Below are 19,645 nucleotides of genomic sequence, written 5' to 3'. Positions count from 1 at the left end.
TACTGAAGGGGTTCTGTGATACTTCATTGATTATCTGCTTGTTTTCTCAAAGAAACTTACATAAAACAGTGTTCAAGGAAAACATTGCAATTTCACTTTTTTTTTTTTTTTTTTTTTTTTTTTTTGAGACAGAGTCTCACTCTGTTGCCCAGGCTAGAGTGAGTGCCGTGGCGTCAGCCTAGCTCACAGCAACCTCAAACTCCTGAGCTCAAGCGATCCTCCTGTCTCAGCCTCCCGAGTAGCTGGGACTACAGGCATGCGCCACCATGCCCGGCTAATTTTTTCTATATATATTTTTAGCTGTCCATATAATTTCTTTCTATTTTTAGTAGAGGTGGGGTCTCGCTCTTGCTCAGGCTGGTCTCGAACTCCTGAGCTCAAACAATCCGCCCACCTCGGCCTCCCAGAGTGCTAGGATTACAGGCGTGAGCCACCGCGCCCGGCCATGCAATTTCACTTTCATGTAAAAATTCTTTCCCAGTTGGCATTTATGTAGAAAAATAGTTTGGAAAACAACTGCCTTGTCTATTTGTGGTGAGTTATATATAGGGTTTTTTGTTTCTTTAAATAATATGTATTACAAAGTCCTCTCTCCATAAAGTTGGATGGAATGAGAGTTAAGTTTTATATTGATAGAATATATTTTCTCTAAAAATTCTCTTAGTAATTGAAAGTATCTTTTTCTATGTTTCTCAACTGCTTACCAAATTTAATACTTTTCCAAAGTACTTTCCAGTGTACTTCTGTGCATGTGTGTTCAGAAGTTGAGATCTGCAGAGGATGGATTTGGAGGTATTTCTACCAACAATATCTGTAATATACTCTATGTACCAGCCACTATTTTATGTGGCTTTACTTATATTGACTCATTAAATTCTCCCAACTATATGATGAGGTTGGCACTATTGTTATCTCTATTTTACAGACGAGAACACTGAGGCACAGAGAGGTTAAATGATTTGTCCAACTAACCAGTAGAGCTGTGTCCTAAATCTAGGATGCCTGACCTCAGAGCCTGTGCCCTGAAAAACATAGTACTCTGTTGCCTCTCAGTCATGGATGGATTGTGCCCAACTCCATTTTCCATTTTTAAAAATTGGAGATAATGATGGTTTTGTAAATTTTTTGAGGAGCAGGTTATATTCATATATGTAAATCTCTGGCGCAATAAATGATTTGTACATGCACTCAAGTGTGTCGACATGCATCCACGTGCACACATTTGCATATCACATACATACATATACTTGATTTTTATCTATCTTTTGTTTTTATATACACACAATACTTGGTTAATACACATACACATATATATCTCCTCAGCAAATAAACTAAATCCAGGTCTCCATCATTTCATGAAATTGTTGATAACGTAGAATTCTAAGCTCCATAAATTTGTGACTGAATTGAACTATCATGGAAAATAATTCAACTCATGCTGATTTGGGCAAACTATATTTATGGATTTAATGATCAGTATATCAGAAGATACCCAAGTTTCCAGGCAGAGTCTAGTTTGGGTGGAGTCCATAAATCACATTTAAGTATACACTTTTTATATTTTTATTATACTACTATTTCAAACTACTGAAGATACATTTAGGGAGAGGAAAATGGTACCTGAGTGTTTAGAAAGTTTCCAGTCACCACTCACCCCCTTTAACTCCAATAACCCTGAAGTGTAATTGGGCTACTTAGAATTTTCAGCCTTTTAGAATTACTTTTTCTATGTAAAACATATTTGAAGTCCTTCAGTTAGTTACCCAGTCTTTTCTCTTTGGTGTCAAGGCCTGGGGTGGGTGAGGTGGGGTGGGAGGAGCTATTGTTTGTTTTCATTTTGTTCTTACTTTTGTCAGCGTGCTCCAAGCACACAATTTAGAAACCGATTTAGTTCTAAAAGGCTTATTAGGAAACACAGTGGTCCTTCACCCCTGCCATTTTCCACACCCAAGAGGCAACTACGTTCAACTTTGTTTAGCAGATCCCTTTGGCATTTATTTTCGTATCTCTAAATCACATACTTTTGTAATTTTTCTCATTCTTTTAGTTTTTAGTTTTAGGGAATAGCCAGTGACTTCTCCTTATAGAAGCTGAACAACTGGCACCCTCTCCTGCTGTGCCCTTCCCGTATTTCATATCTCACCTCAACCCAGACATAACATAATTTTGGTAGATCAGTGTTTACATGATTATAACTATGTAAATGCTGTTCACAGCTGGGTTTACATTTCCTTTCCGGAATGACATGTTGTTTTTCTTGGAATTAATAAATTTCCTTGTTTATTTGCTTGTTTTTTTTGTGTGTGTGTATTTATATTTAATTCAGCTGTAAATTACTCCCCCCAGTGTAAGGTTTCTCTTTATATTTACAAATATATTGGACCTCTCATTGATGATATTTAAAAAAACCCAAAAAACTCTCAGAACATTCTAGACCTGCCCCAGTCTAAGCCTGCTGAAGCTGTCACGCCATCATGGGATATCCTTTAACTACCATTCTGGGATTTCCTTTGCCTCCCTTTTGTTTTAAATCCTGTTTCCTGGATTCCAAGTCATTGTCTTTCTCTGTTTATTCTCTCATTTTAGGAAGTGCATCTTTCAGTAGTTTCCTGAAAAAGCATACATAGATTTTTAAAAGCCTATATTCCTGAAAATGGCTTAATAAACCCTTACACCTTAAGTTTGATGGCTATAGAATTAGGTGGGAAATCATTCTTTCCTCAGAACTTTGAAGACACTCTTCCACTGTCCCCTAGCTTCCAATATTCTTTGGAGAAGGCCAGTGCTTTTCAGGTTTGATTTGAGTTTTGAACTTTTGTAGGAAAAATGTGTAAATTTGATCTTCAATCCTCTGTTTCCAGTGCTGCACTTTATGCTCTACTGTGCCTGCTGTCCCCAGTCCCAAGACTGTTTTAGGGTCTCCACTTCCTCAAACTTGTCTCATGGGAGAGGTGGGACAGCCTGCTGCGTAGTATGTGGGAAGGGATCTGGGTTGGGGGGTGTCTAATTTCTTCCTAAATGGTTTTCAACAAGTCTTCCTCTTTTTAGTCCCTTCTTTATCCACCTCCAGAAGTACCCAGAGCTGCAATGCCTGAGTATTTGGGGGCTCTCTGGTGTGAATCCGGTTATTCCCAGTTTTTCCCACTGTTGTTTTAGCGTTCAGCTTTTGGGGAACTATTGAGACATTTTCTACTCTTCTATCCGATTTGCACTTTTCCCAAATATACTTGCTATTGTCTCCTTTTCTTTTTTCTTTTTCTCTGGGGTTAAGCCTTTTAAAATATCCCTTTATTGTTATTTTAGTGAGGTTTCAAGAGGAAGGGGTAAGGGCAAGTGTTGCATCTCCTTTCTTCAGGGGGGAAATTCAAGGGTTAGGTGGTAACAGGGAACCAAATTATTTTTTATAAATAAGTGTTTCTTTAAGAAAAGGACCTGCCTTGAGATTTTTACTATTTTTGTCTGTACACATATAAAGAAGCAACATAACCTTTAAGAGGGGTTAATGAGTTCTCTTTTTTCCTATTGGGGGATTCATGTACCTGCACGTCCCCAATGGCTTAAATAGGAAGGTGAGATGTCATGCCCTTTCCTTACTCCTCAGATACTCTACATGCACAAAGGGACTGGTAACCCATGTCATTGTGGCCATTCTTTTGCCAGCCTTAGTTAGTTTAAAATAACAGATGAATTGATTTCAGAGCATTTTTAAAAAGAAGTTGAATTCTCCACCCTCCACACCCATCCTGCTTTGGTTTTCTAATAAAGATGTTTTGAAAAATACCAGCTCTAATCTCACTGGACAGGGATTTTACTAAAGGGTTTACCAAATGGTCTTTGGGATTAGATGCACTTTAGTGGGGGGTGACACTGATAGTTTAAGAGGATAAACAATTTTACACACCATCATCCTTTAATCATAAGGACAGCTATTCCAGAAGTATGTATTGGGTACCTGCTATGTGCCAAGCAGTGTTTTAGGTATTTAAAACCCAATGATATCTCTTGTCCACATGGAGTTTATATTCTAATAGATACTATTATATGGTTAATAATGGCTACCATTTAGGGAGTGTTTACAATGCAATAGCACGGTAGCTCATGGAATACTTTTCATAGCATTGCAAGTCAATTTTAGTATTTTTATTTTATAAATGAGAAAACTGAGGCTTAGTGGTTTGCCCAAGGCCGTCTAGCTGATATGCAAAGTAGCCAGAACCTGAAGCCAGGTCTATTCTATTTCAAAGCCTACATTCTTCCCTTTGTGCAGCTTAAAAAAAAAAAAAAATCAACAAAGCAATTTTACATACATTGTTTTATCTAATCTTCTATTACCTAACCCAGCGCGGGCACTCATTTTTTAACTGAAACCTGTTTATTCTTAGAGTGAGTAGTTTGGTGAAAAAAATCTTTAATTAAGCATCATTTTGGGGTGTGTCCTATTAGATGCAGTTTTTTCATGAACATTTGTGGAACACAAATTTTAATTTGATTATAGTAGAGGAGCTATTTTAAGGAACTCTGTATTGAGTAACTTTTCAAAGCAAATAAAATAGTTTTTAATACAAATAATTACATTCTAATTTCCTTGTATAAACACACATTTTTTCATTCTTCATTTGTTTAAGATGTTTAGTTGATAGTAGCTCGGGAGAGATGGGGAGAGTCTGCACGTTGCTCCCTTTTTCAGCTATGTGAATTGTCTTAAATGTTTAAATAGAATGTGTACGCAGAAGTCAAGGGCAGTCAAAAGATTAATAAGAAACTCAAGGTTCAAATTAGAGAAAGCCAAGGGAATACTGAAACTGGTCTTTTTAGTTGGCAAACTTGTCATTATTTCCATCAGCTTTCCACTGAATACCTGCTCTGTGACAAGTACTGCTTGGGCACTGGGGATAAAATGACGTGTAAGAGCAAGATCTTTGCCAAGCAGAGCTGATGGTCTGGCAGCTGACCCAGCACTGGGACTTGTGGGCAGGGCAGCCAAGTGGTTTGTAAGCCAAAGCCTCTGAGGCCTGAAATACAGCAGACAAGGAAACCCTGATGCACAGAGGGAGGGAGAAAAGTAATGTGGTAAAGAACAGAAGGTGAAATACTGGAAAACTATGAGGAAGGAACTGTGGCACATTGCAGGGAATGAAGGCTGTGTACGGGAAGAGAGGACAGTCGATATTGGACTATGTTTCACAAACTGGTACAGAATAGCATTTGCACAACGCTTTATATTTTCCAAAGGACTTTCACATGTATCTGTGAAGGTTTTATCTTCATTATACAGATGATCAAATTGACATCGGGGCAGTTAAATGATTTCTCAGTGTGTTTCAGAGTTGGGTTTGAACACGAGAAGAGAGGATGAGTTGACTAGGACAGACCATCTCATTAAATCATATGCATTGGGAAGGTAAGAAGCATGAGAGACACATGCTGACACATCAGGGGAGATATATATCTATATATCTATAGGTATATATTCCCAATAGTGTTGAGGACAAACGATGGTTGTGTAGCAAAATGTGATATGAATGTACACTTCATACCATAATGAAGTTCAGCAAGAGCTGTTGCTTAATTCTTTGCCGGTTTCTTACTATTGAGATTAGGGATTAACACTATGCTTTATATCCATCCCTTAAACTAGTGGCTGAGTGAGCCTCTGTGCAATAATCAGTATGAGAGTGACTTCATCAAGGACTCGGATCTCACTGCAAAAGAAAATTTAGAGGTAGATGCAGTTGGTCTATCTATGTTGTATTGAGGATGGATTTGACATTTAAAATTTTCCTTGGAATTGGAAGACTGACTGTTTCAGGCTATGGCAGTAACAGCAAAGCAAAGACAGCTGACTGTGAGGTTACAGGATCATTTGTAAAAATATTTTATTTGAATTACATTTTAAATTGAATTTATTCCAGGAAAGTTTTATAATGTTGATGAAACTTGTATCGTCAACCTCAAGGTTAAATAAATCAGTGTTCAATAAGGATTAGTGGTATAAAGGCAGAAGAATTGTTCTGTATGGGAGGACTTGCATCAAATGAAACCATTGGAAATCTGAAAGATAGGATAATTTTGGAGTTTTCCCAGAGTTACAAGAGTGTCCTGGTCATAGGAAACTTACCCCTTTCCTCCCATAGTTGGTAATCTTAGTTTTGAATTTGGAATGAAAGATGATTTTAGATATATATGTTTTATATACACATTCCTGTGGATACCCAAGTTAAGGTATTGCTAGCCTATTGTAATGCTAATTTAGGAAGTCAAAGGTGATGTCATGCGTGTTGTAATATCCCAGTTATTTGAATCCATATGCCTGGCACAGTTGCTCGTGTACTGCTTCTATTGCGTACACTGGGCACTTGCCCATGGCCCTGTGCTGGGGGGCCTTTCAGATGGAGCGGCACTGGTGGCATTTGCAAACTGATCAGCTACTCCAGGAAAATGAGAGAGATGACTCAAGTGGGATTTAAAGGTTACAAAATCAGTTCGGAAATCTGCATGGTTATCCGCAGGGCAAAGTCAGGGTATCTCCTATTCTCTTCTTTATAATTACCACCTGTGTCCATACCTTGCCTTTTCAGGGCTGCTTTGGTTTTCATTGTAACCAGACAAAATTTGAAAGAATTTAGGTTTAGGATCTAAGAGTGCAAAGGCATCCCATAGTGTAATTTTTCTCTATAGTCTCACTGTCTCCTAGGGTTTTTTTCTTATCAAAGATAAGAACAGTGATCAAGCATATAGTTGCTGAACATTTAGTGTCTTTTTAACATAGGGTGCAAATGTACTATTTTTTATGTCTAGAAATCCCTTAAACAAAGCATTAAAGAGAGTTTGGAAAAAAAAAATGACTTGGAGTACTGTGTTCACAAAATTTCCTCTAATCATCATTTCAGGGCTGAAATCTTTAAAGTAAGGCCTAGAAATAATAATACTTGGAAGTGATATCTGAGTAGATTGAAACTGACCATGAGTACTACATATGTTGAAAATAAAAGTAGCTTGTATTAATAAAATGGAATTCTCTTAACAAAATATAACTTTACTTTTTGAACCAATTATTATTTTCAAGCTGTGTTATTGTCTAAAAAATTATACAGTTATATATTCTTTATTTTTTATATGAAAGAAATATGAAGGAAGCAAGTTAAAACTGATAGCAGTGATTTATATTTTTAAACCCTAGGAGATATATCACAGAAATAGTACAAAATCAGCCCCATATTCTGTATCTTCTATTTCACTCCCCTGCCCTTTTTTTAGCAAAAATTATGAGCAAAGAAACTAAAAGTTTAAATCCTGATGTTTCACAATCCTAAATCAAGTTCACTTTTTCCATTTCCCTGCTACCATCCTACTTCAGCAATATTTTATTTGATTCATCCATCACACCTTGCTTTCCTACAGGTCATTTTTTTCTTCTTTTTTCTGAGACAGAGTCTCGCTCTGTTGCCCAGACAAGAGTGCCATGGCATCAACGTAGCTCACAGCAACCTCAAACTCCTGGGCTCAAGCAATCCTCCTGCTTCAGTCTCCCGAGTAGCTGGGACTACAGTCACGCACCACGACACGTGGCTAAGTTTTCTATTTTCGGTAGAGACAGGGTCTCGCTCTTGCTCAGGCTGGTCTCCAGCTCCTGAGCTCAAGCAATCCTCTGGCCTTGGCCTCCCAGAGTGCTAGGATTACAGGTGTGAGCCACCACGACCGGCCCCTACAGGTCATTTTTCACAGAATAGGCAGAATTATGTTTTTATAATGTACATCCGATCATATCACCTGCTATGGATTTACATTACACTTAGAATAAAATCCAAAATCCTTGCCAGGGCTCACAATGATCTGGTTCTGTGTACCTCTCAACGACATCTACTTGCTACACTGTACCTCATTCCACTCGTTTCTGTGCTCCAGTTACCACTGAGTTTTTAACTGGCTAGCTCACTCTGTTAGGTGACGTTGCACTTGATATTTCCTCTTCCTGGATTGCTTTTTCTCAAATCTTAACAGCATTGCTCCTTCTTGTCCCCACTGTCTCATCTTAAAGATAACCTTTATAAAGAGCCCTTTCCTGATCACCCTGCCCAAGGGAGCTCCCACTCACTCACTGTCATATCACTGCTTTGTTTTCATTTATTCTTGTATGAAACAAATATTTATTGAGCACCCATTATGTGATGAGGAACACAATAAAGTGCCTCCCCTTAACGGAGCTTTCATTCCCGTGACGGGAGATAATCAATAATCATCACCACCTGGTACCTCCACCCAGACCCCCACCAGAAATAGAGTAGGATATTCATGAGTGCAATGGTGTTTTATTCCTGCTGGAGTTAGTGAAGAGGACTTTGAGAGCCTGTTCTTTCTCACACTTTTGCTACTTGCGTCTTTAAAGTCACCACCACAACCGGCTAGGTGGCAAGGAACTACACAAAGAACACTGCCATAATGGTCCAGTCCTCCCAAATTTACTCTGCACATGCTTGAGCAAGTCACATTATCCACTTTTTGCATTAATTTTCTCATTTGTAAAATGTGGGGTAGTCCTATCCACTTCAAAAGTTTCTTGCATGAATTAATTATGAAAGTACTTGACAAATAGAACACTACCCAAAAGTTCCTATCTTTTTTCTAATCATAGTAATGATTTCCAATTCCACCCTTGGGTACCTGAGCTCCAAATCCACCATTTCTAATAGTTAAATTAATGTTTCTATGTTGCTCAAATGAAATGAAATTTTTCATCTTCCCATAGATCTGGTTTCCCCTCACAATTTTTTTATTTTGGTGAAATATGTCTTTGCCCCTCAGATTCTAATCCCATCAGTCCAATGCCTTGTCAGTTTTCTGTTGTTACATCTCTTGAAACTACTCTTTCCTGCCCGTTTACAAGGCCTCCGTCTAAGTCCAGCTTCTCACCTCCTGCCTCCTCTTTGCTGCCTTCTAAGAGATCTTCACCTCCCCCCTCAGCCTTTCCCTTCCAAATCACTTAGAACCTTGTCATTATTCTGTTTGTCATGTCTTTCCCCTATTCAGAAACTCTGAAAGATGTCAACTTACTGCTTACATGATGGATTTAAAATCCATTAGCATGTTATTTAAAGTTCACCATAATCTGGCTTCAATCTGCTTTTCACATTTGATTTCCTATCGTTCTTCTTTCTGACCACCCTCTCCAGCTAGATGGATCTGTTTCCTGTTCCCTGACCCTTTGCTTGACTTTCCAGCTGACTCTCCACACTTGTTTGTGGTTTTTATTTGCCTGGAATTCTCTCTTCTCCTCTTTGTCTCGATCTTCTTTACCTTTTGGAATAATGTTGCATAATACTTTATCCATTTCATGGGATTCCTGAATTTTTATCTCCATTTCTGTTTTTGACATTGTATTCAACTTCATGTTATTTATTTGCCTAAACATGCCTTATAAGAATTTATCATATTCCTTTCTATTTCTCAAGTGCCTTCCCCTTCATAGGAATTTACTATATATTTTAAAGTGTCATGGGTAGTTGAAATTTTCTTCTATGTTATTTTTTTCTAAGAATGTAATGGAGGCCTCCCTTTAGAAGAATGAGTTAAAATCTGCTCGTAAGCAGAGCATTGAACTTATTGACCTCACCTCGTCTCCTTTGAAAGGAATTAGGTCCAGTTTCTCAGAGAACTTGGTTATAGCTTATTGAACTGGGATATGCAAATTCTTATTTAACCTGATGAAAGTACTGGCATTTATAAAAGATTTGCCCCAGGACATGACTAGTAGACAATGGCCCACTTAGGTGAGTATTAAATGTTATCTGTAGATGTTTCTAAATTTGCTGAAATTTTCTCCATCTGTTCCCAAGAGGTTTCATAAAAACTTGCTTCTGTTTTCTTGTCTATTAGATAACTATAACACTGAATAATATTTAGTTCAATCATCATATTTTATTTTGATTCTATACTAACAGCATACTTTTTTGTTCTTTTGCAGTACTTTGGAAGTTTACTTGTCATTTTCTGTGTAGAACTGGCTTGTGGCGTGTGGACATATGAGCAGGAACTTATGGTGAGTTCAAAATGGGATATAATCACAATCTAAAACAATAGTCATTTCAACCTTTTAAATTAGATACGTTAGAGTCATTAAAGCATGTGATTATTAATTTGTGTATGCTACATGACAAAAATGAATAGTACCAATACTTATGAAAAATAACATTTTCTTTTCTGTGTCCAAAGCAGCACATTTCCACACCATAACTTGTAATATTGTATGGTGTATACTATGATAATGTCTTTATTTCCACAGATTGCTTGAACATGTATATAATAGACTAATAGTAGTATATGTTCTAAAATAATTGTGCCAACTTCTGATTTAATAATAGGAAAGATTCCCACTTGAAACAAGATTTGCTTGAGAATGCTTGAATACCTACATGCAAAGCCTTATCCAAGGCTGACTGGTACAACACACTGAGGACTAGGAAGCCTGCCTCTCCTGTTTGCAACAGGCTAAACCATCTTCCACTTTAAGAAGTGTATTTGAAGAGTTGCTGTGTGTTTAGCACAGTCTAGAAACAGTCTCACAGTTTGACACCTGGTTACTTGAAAACAACTCTTCATCATTTTTTTCTTTTATTTCAGCAATTGAAATTGCTGGAACAACTTTTATAGCTATGATAGAATGAATGAGGTTAAGAGTTTCTCAATCTTAAGATTTTACTAGTCATGTTTGATTTACCTCTTGCACTTTACCCTTGCTTGCATTGGGTATTAGTCCTTATTTCATATTTGCTCACTTCATTGGTGAAAATTAGTGTATTTATTACTAGTGAGGTTGAGCACCTTTACCTGTGTGTGAATGCTGGCTGTTTCCATGAAGGCAGGCCAGATTTTCCACCGTGAACATCATAAAGTAATTCTGTTTTAGTAAAATGGTATTTTTCAACGTGTAGTTCTTGGACCATCTGCAGTAAGAGTCATGCAGGGTGATTCTTAAAAATGTGTATTATTTGGCTCCAGCCCAGAGGTACTAAATCAGAATGGAGGGAAAAGGCAGGGGAGGAAAGGGCAAGGACTGGGCATTTGCATTTGTGTCAAGTTCCTCCTGTGTCTTAAACATTTAAAAATTAAGAACTCTTAAGAAGAGAGGGAGATGATTATATATTCAGATATATATATATATTTGTTTCAGACAGAGGCAAGGCATTTGGCAGTTGGGTAATAAAATTGAAGTTGTTTCTGTTACTGATGTGGTCATTAAAGATTCTGTGGTGCATCTGCTACTGTACTGTGAGACTGTTTTGAATGCTAAGTAGGAACCACAGATTCGTGGCCACTCTGCGTACCCCAATTCCCATGGAAATGGTGTTTTGGCGCTCTGCTCTCACACGTATGATCCCTGTGCAGACACACATGCTTCCGATGTATGATGGCTCTCAGTCAGAAGAGAGAGTTATTGAAAAATGGAAAAGGCAGGGCAGGTTCTAAGTAGTTTAATGTAAAGTTAAGAACTTTCTTAAAAAGGAAAATCTCCCATTAAAATAGGAATTCTTTTGCTGTCTTTGGGAATCTTATTTTCACTCTATCCCTAGAAACTTTGAGTATTTAGGGGAGTGAAAAGGGGATTGATTTCAGGGACTTGGTTTCTATGTTTTATTGGTAAAGAGATTGTGTCTCTTCATTTTTTTGTTTTCAAATGATAAATTTATCTCCGTGTCATTCAAGTGTAATAGACAGTAAATCTTATAATTCGTTCTCCATCCACTTCCCTCTGCTTCTGACTGTGTTCTGCTTGGTAAAGAAAAGGTTTTTAAAAATGAGTCTATTTTCTCATGGATTTTTAAAATGGATTGTAGGGTGTATATTTCATACTAATATTTTATGAATCTCCTAAGTTATAAAAAGTTCAAAATGAATTAATTTAAGGTGTTTGAAAAGAAATGTTTTGATGTGCATGTCATCCTAAGAAACATGAGGAAACCAAAAGGAATTTATACTTGTTTAGATACTTTCTTCTATTCTGTTAAGGGTCGATCAGCAAGTTTAACTCCTGAGTGTTGCAGTGCTAACTGGGTGCCCACTGCCATTTCAGCTGAGTGTTTCCTCACTGTTTTGCTTGTGTAAATCTTTCCCATTACATCATCAGGATAGAGCAAGGGCTGTTTAAACGTGAAATGTGGAAAGCAGTCCTTTAAAAAAAAGTTTGTCAGGTTTTTTTATTGCTTTTGCACTAATAGCAGTGTGAATGAAAAGTGCCGTTAAAGTTTATTATCTGCCAAATTTTGCAGAACTCAGCCTTTACATAGAATAAGCTTTGTGCTTTTAGCTGTTCCATGCAAGGAACCAATCACTGTGTGTATTACTTTACGGCCAGAGCCCAGTATTTTGTGCCAGAATTTCAATGGTCTCCTCTGTTTTCTTGCCACATTTGGTCTCAGATTGATTGTGGTCACAATGAGGAAACAACCTATATTTATTTTGGAGGGTAAAATTTTTTTAAGAGATTGTTATATTAACTAAATCAAGAGACTTGACATCAGTCTGTATCCCCATTGTTTCTGCTTTTTATACATGTTCACCTCTTGTTCATTATTCCTTCTCCAGATAAAATCTGTCAATCATGTTAATTGTTTTAGATTATACATTTCTAGAGAATTTATTTCACTTCCATTTATTTTATGCCCCAGAAGATATGAGATAGTAATAATTTATAGTGAGTAGCTTGAACTTCGGCTAGTCCCTGAACTTTGTTGAAGCCATATAAACAATGTATACCCATTCAGCCCCTTATATAGGGAACAAAATTGTGTGCCCAAGTGTTTGGGTGGTTTTTTTGTATTGCGTATTTTCAATTAATAAAAAAAAAAAAGAAAATTTACAAAGAAAAAAAGTGAAGAATTTCTGTGGTCAGAAATCTGTAAAGTATTAGTATTTCTATTGCTATCACTACCTTTAGAAATAAGATTTCAAAATAATCCTAATGGGAGTTCTGCTGGAACCTTATTTACTCACCTTTCCCCTTTCTCTTTTTTGGGAGAATTCGATCTTTATGCCATTTATTGAATGCCAGCTTGGTCTGTGTTACTCCATAGATCAGATGTGGATGTCTTACCCAGTTTCCCAGGAGTTGCATTAATATTGCGTCTGTGGGGAGACTAGGGTTTGTATAGCTCACTTTCTCCTGGCCTTGTAGATAAAACATACCTGGAGATGCTGACCAGATTTCTGGCCAGATGTCATGGTGCGTACCTAAAGTTCTGTCATGATTAAACACTTTGTAACAAACATGGGGATTTGAGACTAGAAGCACACACACACACAAAGCTTTAATTTGGGAACTGTTCTTTTAAAAATTCTAGCATGCCTTCAAAATCCAACTTTTGGAAAGTTGTTGACAAAATTATTCCAGAGTGGAGATTTGTCTTGAGCTGAATTCTTTCCCTTCTTAATTCTTTCCCCCTTTATTTTAGTGCCATTAGCTGCAGTTATTTCAAAGAATGACAACTTCATAGCATTATGAAGTGAAATCAAAGGGCATTTCTTTGCAGAGATCATTTGTTACAAGGAGCTCTTCAGGTGTATCTGTAGGATGTACAGTTAACTACTTGTTTTGTGATTTCCTTGAGCATTATAGTGATTTCTTATTATTTTGCCTAATACAAAGTACCTCCTCATTTAGTATAAAAATCTATACATAGAGATTGTCCAATAACTATTTCATAACCCCGAGCTTAATTTAGGCCACAAGCAAACATAAATTTAAAGTAGTATTTGTCAATTCCAAGTATGTGTGAATGTGTGTGTGTATGTGAGTGATTATGTTTGTGATTATGTGAGTGAATCTGTGTTTGTGTGTTACAGTTGTTGATATTTTCCTTTTTATCTCCAGGTTCCAGTACAGTGGTCAGATATGGTCACTTTGAAAGCCAGAATGACGAATTACGGCTTACCCAGATACCGGTGGCTTACTCATGCTTGGAATTTTTTTCAGAGAGAGGTAAGTGCTGCAATATTTGAGGCAGAAAGTGTGGAGTAAGTGGCACACTTTCCAACCAGATGTTCAAAGCTTTGTCTTTGGTAGTTTTCTCTGTGCTGAAAAATTAAACCTATGATTCTCTTAGCTCTGGTGCAATGTGTAGCTGAGAAATAAGTTAGCTCCATGCCCTGCTTTTCTTCATGTTTGCCATTTCCCCTTCATTACACACATATTTAAGAACTCTTAAAAGCCATTTTTTCTAGACTACTGTGAAGTTTCCTTTTTATGAGGGATAACTTGATAAATATTGAAGTTCTATTTGAATATATGTTTTTTCATGACTTTTAGAGCTATCAGTAATTTTAAACATCATTTTAATTTTTTAAATGATCATTCTCATTTTGGACTTTGGAGTCAGTATATCATGAATGATACACAATTTTCCTAGTCAGAAAAACCTCAGTTCAAATCCTAGCTGTGCTGCTTACTGTTAAGTTAGCTTCTGTAATTTGCACAACCTCCTTAAGCCTCTGTTTCCTCACCTCAAAAATAGGGATCTCATTTAGCCTATGGTTATTGACAGTAACATAATGGCCATATAGCACCACACCCAACCATCTTCTTAAATGGGAACTGTATTTAATTGGTTAACATCTGGTGACTTGAAGTTAACCATTCATCGTGCTTCAAACCAAGCTGTTCTCCCAAGTACTTTCCTTGCCATTGGAGTTTCATTCCCAGATGATTATCTTGGTTTCCTTTAACTTATCCTAGTGCTGGGCCACAAAGCATTTGAGAATCAGTACCTTACATGATAGATACCAGCTCTCTGCTCAGTTACTCGATCCAATCCTGGATATGGGCTGAGGTTCAAGTCCAAAACGGTCTCCAAATCTGGCTCCGTGTGTTACAATTGCTGAGATGGTGAAAATTATCATTGTAACACAGATTTCCTGTTTATTTAAACGCTTCCTGACTTTGTTTGTTTACTGTGCATTTGTACCAAAAACAACAGGAAGGGAAAATAAGGGAAACATTAGGAAATTTATAGTAGGCTGTATTCAGCTACTGTCCTGGAAAGGAGCTGCCCGGAGCTCTTTATTTTCTGGAATTTGTGATGTAGACCTTGATAATCCAGGTTAAAAAACAATGTGAGTTTTTTTTCTAATGGGGACTCCACCTAGATGGACAATATATAAGCACTGCAAATGATAGCACACTTATTTTTAGATTTGTCACGTGGTAAATTCCCTCCTCTGTATCTTAAGCCTATTTCACATAAAAGGAGATGGTGAAGCCCGCTGGGCACCCTGAAAGAGTTTTAAAAGCCCATTTTTCAGTTTGCTATGACTTCCATAACAAACTGCTACAGACTAGGTGGCTTAAACATAGAAATTTATTTTCTCGCAGTCCTGGAGGCTGAAAGTCCAAGATCAGGGTATAGGCAGGGTTGGTTTCTTCCTGAGATCTCTCTCTGTGGCTTGTCGATGGCTGTCTTCTCCTTGTGTCTTCATGTTGCCTTTCCTATATATGAGTCTGTGTTTAAATTTCCTCTTGTTATAAAAACATCAGTCATATTGGATTAGGGACCACCCTAATGACTTTATTTTAACTTAATGACCTCTGTAAAGACCCTGTCTCCAAATACAGTCACATTTTGAAGTACTAGGGGTTAGAATTTCAGCATGTGAATTTGGATAGGAGACACAGGTTAGCCCATAACACCCCACTTCCAAATAACTTGTAGAGCAGAACATGACCTTGTCAGATCTCAGTTTTCCATTTCATTGGAAATGGACAGCTCATTTAGGGCGATTCTGTGCACATACCTCAATGTAGTAGACTCTTGCTTCAGCCTCAGTGATATTTATTTAATATGCTTTTTTAAAAAAACTAACTTTTAAAAATATATTTATTTATTTTAACATAGTGGTTGGAGCACAAGATTTGGAATAGTCTCTGCCACACACTGGTCTGTGATCTTGGCAAGTTACTTGACTCACCAAGGGCCTCAGTTTATTCATATGAAAATGGTGGTGGTATTTTTCTAGAGCTTGACACAAGGTTAGCAAGAGTGGCACTGTCTCACAATGTGATATTAAAGGAGACAAGAAAACGACAAGGAGATGTAGACCACAGTAATGTGTTGGTATGATATTGGCTTTCCTTGAGGGAGTTTCCAGGAAAAGTTTCAGTACAAATTCAGTTTCTTCTGTTGAAGAAGAAAGACGACTATATTGCAAGAGTTACTAAAACAAAAGAAGTTTGGCACTGAACATGATATGCTCAAGTTACTTGGGAAGGTCATTTATGTGGAGCACCTCATTTCGTGACAAAGCCACATCAATGGGCTGTTCCATTCTGGATGGAGTTAGGGCGTTCCAAGAACTGCCCTCTGTCGTCAATACAGAAAGGGTTCGTGTCATTAGGAAAGGAGAGAAATGGATTTTTTTCTGAGTTCAAGGATTTAAAAAGACGGACTTAGAAATGCAGTAGTTTATGATTTTTAGAAAGTGAAGTGTTTCTGCTGTATATGTTCTTTTAAGAAGATTTAATGAATTATGGAAAATATGTGATGCCCAATTATGTTTGACTTAATTTGTGATGTTTATAGTATCTTCATGACTTTTAGAGCAAGTTTATAAAATAAAAATACTGAAAATATAAAAAAAGTTTCTCAAAATTTTAGTATTACTCATAGCTTTCAGTAACTCATTATTTATAACATGCTTAAGATGATTTTTTTCCTGTTTAAAAAGTAGATATTTAAGCAAGTGTAAAAATACCAAATAATTTTTAGTATTTTTCCTTGTTTCCTTTCACATGAGAAGTTCAGAATTCTTCAAAATTTATTTTAGTTAAATTTTGAAATTGATGGTAGATTGTGATATTTTGTGATACAGTGTTGATCTTGAATACAAATTGATCTGTTGGGCTACGTAATTTGTACAGCCAGTGGCTCTTGGCAAAGTTCTTCTCAGTGACTGCCCATATTTCTTGCTTCTGACTAGAGAGGGAAGAGCAATCCCCTCTACCCTAGAGCAGAAAATTATTCATCATAGTTAATTGTTCTGAGTCTAATCTATATATATCCTTAAGCAGTGTTTCTAAACCTTGACCAGAGAAAGTTTTTGCTAATCTTTGGAGGCATGAGATAAAGAAAAAAAAGACAATATAGTTTTTCTTAAATTCAACTTTATTCAAGCTAAAAGTGCATCACTTCTGAGATTACAGCGATAGAATATGATCGTTTCTTTTAAGAATCTCACTCAGTTGAATAAACATTAATTGGCCAGACCTATGTTTATTTCTCAAAGTTTTTGGGTATTTTACTGGTCAAGGAATCCAAGTCTGGTAACATTTGTGATATGGGTTTTGGTCAACACATCTTTTCTACAAAGATTATCTCAACTTTTGATGTAATATTTGAATTTGTTGAGCGACAAATTGATTTATTAACTAGTCTTTAGTGGCTAGAGGTTTAATGATAAAGATAAGATGTCAGCTATTTGGTTTCTTAGTGTGTATGTTAAATCTGTTGCTATGTAATCACTCATAGGGGATCTCACAGTTGGAGAGTGAGACGTAGTCATGCCTGATTTGTTTTTATGTGTTATGGGCATTATTGTCCAGAATTGCTTTATTATGGGGTAGATAGCCATGGTGTTCTTCTACCGCATTTCTGTCATCAACATAGAATGTACACATATCGTTAGGTGATGATAGAAATGAGTTTAGCTCAGGGCACAAAAATTTAAGAAATCTAATGTTTAATCTCCTATAAATTAAGAAAATATTTTTATAGTTTCTGAGCCTGACCAGTGATTCCTTTGCAGTTTAAGTGCTGTGGAGTGGTGTATTTCACTGACTGGTTGGAAATGACAGAGATGGACTGGCCCCCAGATTCCTGCTGTGTTAGGGAATTCCCAGGATGTTCCAAACAGGCCCACCAGGAAGATCTCAGTGACCTTTATCAAGAGGTAAGGATATATGTGGTTAACTTATCACGGATAAAAGTTTTCTTACACTAACTTTTAAGTAAAGAATCAACAATGTGCCAAAGAAATTTTCCTTTTATGTCTAAATATAAAGGGCCTTATTATTTTTTCTCTGATGTGTGGAGAAACAGGATCAAGCTAAAAATCAATATAAAAATCTGAACACTAATTACATATTAACAAAGGAAAGCGGGAAAAAACGGGTTTTATAATTAATTCAATGTTGGACTGCATTGTCTAGGACCGAGTTCTATTGCCACCTCCTTGGGATCCTTTGAAACGGACACATGCAGAGTATGTAGCTAACTCTGGATATTAAGGAAACACAGGGTTTGGAGTTCCAGGGCAGAATATGTATTTTAGGGCCTCCACATAAACTAACACAAATTCGGGGTGCAGGGGGCGGGGAGAGCAAGGGGGTGGGTGGAACAAAACAACTTGCTTCGGTGCTACTCTTCAGCTCCCCCTGCTGGCTGATGATCGGAGATGTCAGCTTTAGTTCTCTGATTTAAATTTTATACTCACTGGGATTAAAATCAATCCTCATGTGCCTAAGAAACTTGCATATTTGTGTTTTCTAGGAGAATGGATCAGAATCATCAATTACTCCTTTGTAGCAGATGTTTTCCTGCTCCTTAATTTTTAGTGGTGATTCTCAAATTTTGTGAACAGTGAAATCCTATTTTCAAATTAAGATCTAGAACTGCATTGTCCAGTGCAATAGCCAACAGTGACAAAGTGAAATTAATTAAGATTAAGTTAAATTCAAATTTCATTCCTCCAGTTGCACTAGCCATATGTCAAGTGCTCAACTGCCACTTGTGAGTAGTGGCTTCTGTACTGGATGGTGCAGATATGGGACATTTCCATCATCACAGAAGGTTTTATTGGGCAATCGTGGTCTAGAATGGAAACTCAAAATGTAAATCAAGCAGAAGAGAAACTGCAAAGGCTGAAGAGTTGGATCATTCCCCAGATACATCTCTAGTCAGGTATCTGGTATCACAAAGCACTGTTGAAAACCTCTGGCTTAACATTAAAGTAACTGCTTACACTATTCATAATATAACTCATATATATATATAGATGAGCACACACACACACACACACATATATATATATATATATATATACACACACACAGTGTGTGTCTTAGATATGAGTAACCTTTGTTGTTTAAAACAATCCATCTCAGAGGACAAGAATACAGCACATTTGAGGATATCCAAAATAAAATGCTTTGGGCTCTGAAGACATGTCACAAAGAAGAGTGCCAAATATTTATTTTTTAAGAGTTTCAGAATTCTATTAGTTTCCCAGAGCTTCCATTACAGGGTATCACAAACTGAGTAGCTTAAACAACAGAAATTCATTGTCTCACAGTTCTGGAGGTTAGAAGTTCAACATTAGGGTGTCAGCAGGGTTGGTTCCTTCTGAGGTCCATGAAGAAGAATGAATTTCATTCTTCTCCCTTAGCTTCTGATGGTTTGCCAACAATTTTTCCCATTCTGTGTCTTGTAGAAACATCACCTTTATCTGTGCCTTCATCTCCACATGGTATTCCCTTTGTGCGTGTGTCTCCAAATTTCCCCATTTTATAAGAACACCAGTCATATTGGATTGAGGGCTTAACTTTTTTCCGGTATGACCTCATCTTAATTATATCTGCAACAACCCTATTTTCAAATAAGATCAC

At 37.0% G+C, this 19,645-nt stretch overlaps 1 protein-coding gene across 2 annotated transcripts in view; it reads left to right on the top strand.

Annotated features, from left to right (window-relative positions):
* Positions 1 to 19,645, top strand: part of TSPAN12 (tetraspanin 12) — a 60,454-nt gene that overhangs the window by 25,083 nt on the left and 15,726 nt on the right. For both annotated transcript variants that reach the window (XM_069461572.1, XM_069461571.1), the window contains 3 exons: positions 9,962 to 10,036; positions 13,865 to 13,972; positions 17,788 to 17,931. In XM_069461572.1, coding sequence (XP_069317673.1) covers positions 9,962 to 10,036; positions 13,865 to 13,972; positions 17,788 to 17,931 — 327 coding nt within the window. The remainder of the gene's footprint in view (positions 1 to 9,961; positions 10,037 to 13,864; positions 13,973 to 17,787; positions 17,932 to 19,645) is intronic.

The sequence above is a fragment of the Eulemur rufifrons genome, chromosome 29 (assembly GCF_041146395.1).
Source record: "Eulemur rufifrons isolate Redbay chromosome 29, OSU_ERuf_1, whole genome shotgun sequence".
Lineage (NCBI taxonomy): Eukaryota > Metazoa > Chordata > Mammalia > Primates > Lemuridae > Eulemur > Eulemur rufifrons.
This window is presented reverse-complemented; position numbering and strand designations above follow the sequence as displayed.